At 46.1% G+C, this 8767-nt stretch overlaps 1 protein-coding gene across 1 annotated transcript in view; it reads right to left on the minus strand.

The window, feature by feature from the left end:
- Positions 1 to 535: 535 nt before the first annotated feature.
- Positions 536 to 8767, minus strand: part of rbl1 (retinoblastoma-like 1 (p107)) — a 19637-nt gene continuing 11405 nt past the window's right edge. Inside the window, exons 12-22 of the mRNA XM_061041775.1 lie at positions 8670 to 8767; positions 8326 to 8490; positions 6914 to 7070; positions 6612 to 6839; positions 5381 to 5586; positions 4919 to 5095; positions 4682 to 4753; positions 4129 to 4216; positions 2701 to 2849; positions 2445 to 2609; positions 536 to 1959 (exon numbers count right to left, since the gene is read on the minus strand). The exon at positions 8670 to 8767 is cut by the window's right edge and continues 40 nt beyond it. Coding sequence (XP_060897758.1) covers positions 1765 to 1959; positions 2445 to 2609; positions 2701 to 2849; positions 4129 to 4216; positions 4682 to 4753; positions 4919 to 5095; positions 5381 to 5586; positions 6612 to 6839; positions 6914 to 7070; positions 8326 to 8490; positions 8670 to 8767 — 1700 coding nt within the window. The 3' untranslated portion in view covers positions 536 to 1764. The remainder of the gene's footprint in view (positions 1960 to 2444; positions 2610 to 2700; positions 2850 to 4128; positions 4217 to 4681; positions 4754 to 4918; positions 5096 to 5380; positions 5587 to 6611; positions 6840 to 6913; positions 7071 to 8325; positions 8491 to 8669) is intronic.

Consider the following 8767-nt stretch of genomic DNA (forward strand, 5'->3'; position numbering starts at 1 on the left):
AAATATATTCAGAGTTGAAGCATTAAAGGAGGAGTATGTAACTCTGACCCCTAGTGTTTAAAATGGGTACTGCAGTCCAGATTCTAAACATTGTAGAGAGCTGTCTCCCCCACACCCCCTCCTCTCTAGAGTTGATGCTCACGCAGGTTGCCATGTGGTGGACACTGAAGCTTCAGTGTTTATCCAGCTCTGCATCGGTCTGTAAACCTTTCTGCGTTCTAACCTCTCTCCATTTTTCAAAAGCATCTCCAATATTGATCCTAGTTTGAGCACGTTTCTGCTCGTGGAGCTTATTAGAAACATGCAGAGGCTTTTTAGGTCGGGTACAATCACTTCTATCTGAACCAGTTCTCCTGCCCGCTTCCATCGCTGCAACACCTGTTGGTTTGACCTGATAACTGCTCTCATATCTGGCAAACCGAGGGGCGTCCAAAACAGCCGTGTGGGGGGGGTGTCTTAAAACCGCCTACCTTCTAAATCCAAGCGGAAAACATGCAGACATGATGAAGTAAGAAGTCAGATAAATAGACACAGCTCCTTTGAGTACATTTTATTTACAAAGTCTTAGAAAATACAAATGTACGTGAAAAGCACAAAATCACAGAGAGGAGTGAAACCCGATCCCTGCTTCGTGAATTCTCCAATATTTTATTTTCTACGATTTTATTTTATTTTTACAAAAAGTTGTTTGTTTAAACGTCTTGTTTGCTGGTGTTCTTTTATTTAATCCTGGTGTGAACATTAACATGACGGGTTCCTTGTGTAGATACTACACACAGCTGGTACACAAACACTGCCTTAATGACGCCCTCGGATTGTTAGCTTTAGCATTTAGCTTCTTATTTCAGATATATACATCACCACAACGCTCACGTGCACGAAGACGAATGATTAAAGGAAGGAGTAAAAGTAATAAAAGAGTTAAAGTAGGCAGCAGTAAAATCTTACAAAGAGAGGAGACGAGTTCAATGGATCAGTGTGCCACTCATCGCCATGGAAACTGTGTACAAAAGGTCAGAGTTCAATAATTCTAAATGATTCATACACTTAATCTGACCTAAAGACTGTGACCTTTAACCTCTCAGGGTTTAAATGTTTTCACAAAGAGTCTCTTGATTCTGGTGTTTCTCCACTGTTGTCATGGAAACCTGAACTCTGCTGTAACGCCGTAAACACGTCTTTAGATGAAAATGTACTGACGGAGGTTAGTGTGTGTCACTCTGGACTCAATAGAAGATCTTTGTTTGCATTAAAAGGACATTTACGCATTTCTCTGATGCGTACCACCGTCACATGTGCTCCTACAGAGAGTGATGCATTGTGGGATGTTTTAGCCTTAATCTTGAACTTCTAAATACACGGTCTGAAATGAGCCTGCGCTTGCCGTCATCGAGCAGCAGAAGTGTGTGAATGATATCTCTCTGTATCGTCCAGGGTGTGTTCAGGTGTTATCAGGTGAGTACAGGTGTGTTCAGGTGTCCTCTGCTCTTCTTCAGGTACACGCTGTAAACTGTCACAGAACTCAGCTGCACAGAGACTATAAAACGCTAACAGATAATGGCGTGATTGTTTTGTATCCTACTGAGGCTCAAATATCAGTTTTGATATTATTTATGGCTTCAACGTCTGTATTTAGAATTTGTGATGACACTAGGAGTCAAACGAATCGACGTATTTCTTCGTGGCGTGCACAGGTGGATGAACGATGAGGTCATAAATATCTAAAATAAAGGATTAAAACACTTCCTGTCTGCACGCCGTCCGTCAGTGACTCTGACGCTCTGACACGACGTCCTGCAGACGCTTCAGCAGCACGTCTGGACTGCTGCCATTCTCCGGACACGCCCTCTTGCTGGGGGAGTCACAGGCTGATGACATCATAACGTCACCCTCCATGGTGAACGCCCTCTTCCTGCTGACAGAGCCCTGACGGATCATCCGGTTGATGTCCGATAACTCCTGGACAGAGACAGAGGAAATATTACACACAGATGAATCGAGTAAAAATACTGTTTTATATTGTTAGTGCATAACACGTGTGTGTGTGTGTGTGTTTGTGTGTGTGTGTGTGTGTGTGTGTGTGCGTGCGTGTGCATATGTATGTGTGTGTGCGTGTGTGTGTGTGTGTGTGTGTGCGCGTGCATATGTATGTGTGTATATGTATGTGTGTGTGCGTGTGTGTATGTGTGTGTGCGCGTGCATGTGTGTGTGTATATGTATGTGTGTATATGTATGCATGTGTGTGTGTGTGTGTGTGTGTGTGTGTGTGTGTGTGTGTGTGTGTGTGTGTGTGTGTGGCGCGCGGAATGGTTCATCACATGCATGCGTGTGACTTTTATGAAATAATCACACGTAGGTGCGTATGTCCGGCGTGCATGTGATGAACCATTCCGCGCGCCATAGTGTGTGAGTGTGTGTGTGTGTGTGTGTGTGTGTGTGTGTACCTTGGACGGGCTGCTGTTGATCCTGTAGGTAAACGAGTTTGGGGTGAGGCAGCCTGCAGCGTTCTTGTGAGGAGACACGTAGAGCGAGTGTCTCTGAGAAACACGACGAGGCGAGAGAGGCTGAGCACGCACCGACGGGAACGGAGAGAGAGGAGGGGCGTCAGCCTGCAGGAGGAAACACATACGCCTCCGTTTACTACATACATTTATATTTATAATAAACCCGTGTCATCGTCACACTGGGACGCGTTCATACCCGGTTGTCGTGGGAGGCGTATCTCAGCGCGAAGCTCTTCATCTTCAGCACGAAGACGTTGTTGTAGAACTGGATGAGGTCACCGCGCTCCTCCTCCCCTGATTGGTCAGAGTTCTCCTCTCCTGGAGCCTGATTGGTTTTCTCTGCAGCTGAGGAGACACACAGATCGATCATGTAAAGAAAGGTGTTTTTAACCTTCTTCTTCTCCTTGTCTTGTGTTGCTATGCAGATTAAAGGTCTTTTTCTGGTTTTATATGCTCTTCAGTGTGTTTTCCAAGTGTCCTGTGCATGTTTAGGCACATCTATGTGCAAAAATTCAAAGTCCGTGGAAACGCAGATTCTCCTACGTCCTCCTGTTAGCTGTAGCATTAGCCGCATGTAACGCTCGGTTCTAGCCCCCCTCGATAAAAATGTGTCAGTCAGACGTCATTGTCAGTGTGAGATCACTGATCTAAGCCCATTGGCTCGTTGTGGTAAGCCCAGCAGCTCATGTTGAAATTTCCGAGACGCGTGCTGAGCAACTGACCAATAACGACAGAGCGGATCGGCAGACCAATCTGAGCAGACTTGGCCCACGTGGGGTCTAACAGTGTGGGCTCAACAGAGTGCAGCTGACGGACTCAGAGCGGAGAGGGAGCAAGGAGGAGCAGTACATGAAAACAGACACTTTTTTAGGACTTCAGCTATTGTGAACGTACAAAAGTAGGTACATAGATTAAATATACGAACCCAAAAAAGGGCATAATATGGGCTCCATAGATATAAAATAAATCAGGTATAGATATTCTTTCATTATTCAGGATGTAACGAATCAATCCAACAGAAGTGTCCCGATGTGGACCTGTGACGTAGGAATCAAGGTGTCTTCTGGGTAATAGTGTCGTTTTGTTTCAACTGCAGAGGAGCAGAGCGGAGGCCAGCGGGAACTACAGAGACCATCATCCTTTGCGCTCCGCTCGCTGCCTCAGTGAAGACGGCGTTTACCAGCTCTGAGGTGGACGCCGTCGTATCCGACATGAAATGATCGTCTTTACATCTTCAGCTCTAACAAAGGGACGGTGCCGCGGAGCAGCTTACTTAGTGAAATCAGAGCCTTTCTGATGTTAAGTGTGTGTTTCTGTGTTTCTATCCCGCCGAGAGGATGTGTGTACATTCAGAGTCCAGGCCGTGAAGAGTTCAGTATTTTAGTGATTGACTGATGTTGGCGTGCTTCACAGCTGCAGCCTTTCTAAACTTTTCTCTCCTTAAAGTCGTCGACTCTGAAACACTCACTAAAGATTATCTCAGGGTAACTGAGAGGGAAACTCCCGTTTATTGATCCTTCATATGAAAACACATAAAACTCCCTGTGTGTGTGTGTCTGTATGTGTGTGTGTGTGTCTGTATGTGTGTGTGTGTGTGTGTGTGTGTGTGTGTGTGTGTTTTTACATTCTCCTCCTGAAACAGGATCCACCTCCATGTTCTCGTCCGTCACCTGCTCTCTGTTAGTGTGACGCAGCAACACACTGCGGTACACCTACACACACACACACACACACACACACACAAACACACACACATGTCAAAAATACATAAAGGTTAGTAACAATATCAGAAGTTTAAACTTCGATTTGATTCCAGTAAAAATAAATAATATCGATATTCGTTTGTTACTGCGGCAACACACCTATAAGCCTGATGGTCATTTGTAGTTTTTGACCAACAGATATTCCAGGTAAACTCGTGCACACTGACTTAACTACACAAAAAACAACGCTGCACATTCAGACAGCTTCTCTCTCAGCGGAAAAGATGTCTGAAGATCTGAAGTTCTCTTATAGCTACGATTGTGTGTGTGTGTGTGTGTGTGTGTGTGTGTGTGTGTGCTTGTGTCTGTGAGTGTGCTTGTGTCTGTGAGTGAGTGAGTGTCTGTGAGTGAGTGAGTGTGTGTGTGTGTGTGTGTGTGTGTGTGTGTGTATATGTGTGTGTGTGTGTGTCTCACGTGGCTGTGTGCTTGTGGTTGGCTGCGGTAACACTTCATGATGTCGTGGAAGCTGTGAGTCTCTTTGGTGATCTGCAGGATAAAAATACAACAACAGGTTCTTCAGATGTTTCAGTTTCAGAATAGTTTGTAAAAGTGTAAACGTGGTGAACAGCAGAACTCCTTCTGTCAGAAACATAAATATGTGTGAGTGGCATTCACACTGATCATGTCTGCAGGACTCAAAGACCTGGTTACCTTGGAGATGATGTAGACGCTGCAGAGCAGCAGCTGGTCCAGGTGGCGGCCCTTCATCAGCTCGCTGCTGTGCACCAGAGCGTGCTCGAAACACGTCCAGATCTTTCTGCGCTGCTCAGGCAGGATGTCCAGCTTCACACACAGGTCCCTGAGACGCACGCTGGCCAGGTGATACACCTACACACACAGACACACAGACACACACACACACACACAAAGAAGTTAAATATCAGATAGAGGGGAATAGAGATTTTAAAGAACAGAGAGAGAGGATTGGTCTGGTTCTGTCTGGGCTTCTGAACGCGTTAAAGTGAAATGACAAATATAAAAATGTGTTTAAGATCTTTAAATTCAAATCCACTTGAAGCCCATCTTTAAACGATGATTTCATGTTTAAGCCTCCGTTAAAATCCGAACCATGACCTTAGTGAACTCACTGAGGTCACGTCAAAGGTCTCTCACCTTCCTGAAGAACAGAGCGAGTGATCCAGTGCGTCGAGGCCGTCCACTTCCTGTCTGTGGGTCGGATGCTGTGGGTGCGACGGTCAATCGGCTCGGGGAGGCGAGTCGGGTCGGTGAGGCGGTGAGCAGGAACTGAGCCGTGATCGGACCGGAGGAGTCACACGACTGGACCGGGATCAGAGTGAAGGTGCGCTCGTTATTCACACCTGAAGAGATTCACGCAAAACAACCATTTCAGAGAGACGCAGAAACCTGTCTGTAAACCAGTCCATTCATACACATTCACACGCCACCGATGAAGCAGCGGGAGCAACTCGGGGTTAAGTGTCGTGCTCAAGGACACATCGGACATGTGGCTGCAGGAGCTGGGGATTGAACCCCTGACCCAACAAAAATATAAACCCTAGACTGCGACATTTGGTAATTTATTGTTTAGTATCAAAAACCGCAGAAAAACAGCGTATTTGTGCAGTTTAGACAGCTCACTCTGTTTTTGTCATAAATGTGACTGAAGATCTGAACTTTGTTTTTTAAGTTTCTGCAGCTTTTCGATTCTATCGATATAAAATAAAAGACTGTCAGCATCAACAGAAGATGTCTGTGAAGGTCCCACCTTGGAGCATGTGACCCCAACGACCCTCAGACAACGGGGGGCGTCAACCACGATCAGCGAAACTAGATGAACGACTCTGATGTGAGTCATCCTGGATCATTAGCATGCTAATGATCCACCAGAAAGTCTAGAACTGAAGAAGCCTTTTGGAGGAGAGGAGGATCAAAGGTCTGAGTCCAGCTGTCTTTGGGTCAAGCTTCAAATTAACATCGATAAATGTGACTTGATGTGAAACGAGTCAGCGGATCATCTCTTTGCTGAACACATGTAAATGTGTTTCTTTTTTCTTTTTTTTCTTTTTTATATTCAGGTCTAATCACTAATTTTCTTCAACTGTTTACAGGTTCTTGTTTAAATTACATATATTTTTTATCCCTGCACAGGTTATGTACATTTCTTGTATACGTCTATTTCTAATTGTACAGTTTAAGTTTGATTCATCTAGGGGTATTCTTTAAATCTTTTTTTCGGGTTAATATATATGTATGGGAGGGGGGGCATTGGTTTTGTGGTTTAATTTGTAACAAATGTTTCATGTCATGTACGTCTTTGTAACCTGCTACTGGATGCTTTGAATTTCCCTCGGGATCAACAAAGTATCTATTTATCTTCTTCTACCTTGCAGGGGGAAGCTGAGGACGGTGGTCTGCCCGCCCTGAGTGCCGATCCTCAGCGTGCTGCTGGATCCGAATGTTAACCTTTTGGCGGGCGACGACATGGGGCTCACAGTGGGGGTCCCTCCTGACGTTTGGACAGGCGTGTCGTCACCGAACAGACGGCGTTTAGCGCTGCCTGCTGCCGGAGAGCTGTACCTGTCGTGTACCGAGAGCGGAGAGGGAGGAACGTCTGCAGAGAGAGGAGACAACGTGTTAGCGTTTACTCATGGTTAACCTGAACGCACTGACAGATACAACACACACCTTTACGAGCGCTGCCCAGGCCTGATCTGAACTCCCTGATTCGAGGGTGGATGATGGGGGAGAGGGCGACCAGAGGCAGGTGAGACTGACCTCCTCCCAAAGAATTGGAACCAGAGCCGGGACCAGAACCAGAGTCCAGACTGGAGGAGAAATTCACCTGCAGAGAGAGAAGAAGAAGAAGGACGTCAAGAGAACGAAGATAAAGAAATATTTAAAGGTCACATATCCTCCTCCTCTTCATCCAGTTTAAATAAGTCTCAGAGCTCCTCAAAACATTTGTGTGAAGTTTCTTGCTCTAAATCCACTCTGATCCTGTATTTGATCATGTCTATAAACCCCTCTATTTCAGCCCTGCTCAGAACAGGCTGTTTCTGTGTCTGTACCTTTAAATATGTAAATGAGCGGTGTCTGACCACGCCCCCTCTCTGGAAGGGCTTCGGTGTCTCGGGCTTTCTCGCTCCATGTCCTATTGTTTACGGTGAGAACTCCCGACTTCCTGCCTTTGCTTTGTAAACATCTGTTCTTAAAGCTGCTGTGTAAATAAAATAATCCATCCATCACCTATGTCACTTTTCCTGTTTGGAGTCGCAGGATGCTGGAGCTGATACCAGCTGTCATTGGGCGAGGGGCGGGGTAACACCCTTGACTGGTCACCAGCCAATCACAGGGCTGACATATAGGCCTAAGACAATTCTACAATTCACTTAGCAGACGCTTTTATCCAAAGCACGAAGAACAACACAAGCAAGGATCTAGCAAAAAGGGAACAATGTCAGTAAGAGCCAACGATCAGCTTTGAGTCCGATTGGACACACAGGTGCTGACAGGCATTGCACAGAGGCAAAGCACAACATTGACGGCAGTTCTTGAGAGCTCTAATCAGTATAGAAACCATCTTATAAGTCATCGTTATCAAACAAAAACCATCATCATTACCATCATCATCATCAATAATATGGAGACCATCATCATTAAGTTAGTAGGTATTCATGAAAGAGCTGGATCTTTAGCTTTTTCTTAAAGGTGCAGAGGGACTCTGCAGATCGAATGGAGTTTGGAAGTTCATTCCACCCTGAGTGTGGCAGACAACCAGACACACTCGCATTCACACCTACAGACAATTTAGAGTCTCCAGTTAACCTAACAAGCATGTCTTTGGACTGTGGGAGGAAGCCGGAGTACCCGGAGAGAACCCACACATAGAGTGGCAGACAACAGTCTGTTGATGACGGCTGAGAGACTCCTGTCAGACGGGGATTCAAACCAGGAACCTCCACACAGAGAGGCTCCTGTCAGACGGGGATTCAAACCAGGAACCTCCTCGCTGTGAGGGGACAGCGTTAACCACTTCACCACCATGCAGCCCTAAATAAAGTTATTATTTTTATTATAACGAGATGTTTCTTGCTGACCTCCTCCACTGTGGGGACCTTGTTTCCTGCAGCCTGTAAGGCGCTCCACAGGGCGGAGTCGGCGCTCCACGCTCGGCTCTCCAGCACCTGCTCCTCGATGGAATTCAGGTGTTTGACCATATCTCTGGACAGACCCTCCTCGGAGCGGATAAACACCTCGATCACCTGCACGCACAGAAACACACAAGCATGTTACAGAAACATTTACTGAAGGTTTTCTGCAGCAGGAAGTACGACTCTGTATCCAGTGGTGTGTGTGTGTGTATGTGTGTGTGGTGAGTGCGTGGTGTGTGGTGTGTGTGTGCATGTGGTGTGTGTGTGTGGTGTGTGAGTGTGTGTGTTACCTTGAAGAAGTAGAAGGGTGTGAGTTTGAAGATGTTGATGATCCAGGGGAAAGTTCTCTGTGAGCTGTAGGAGAACAACACCACCTCCAGACAACATG

This window comes from Labrus mixtus, chromosome 7 (genome assembly GCF_963584025.1).
Source record: "Labrus mixtus chromosome 7, fLabMix1.1, whole genome shotgun sequence".
Lineage (NCBI taxonomy): Eukaryota > Metazoa > Chordata > Actinopteri > Labriformes > Labridae > Labrus > Labrus mixtus.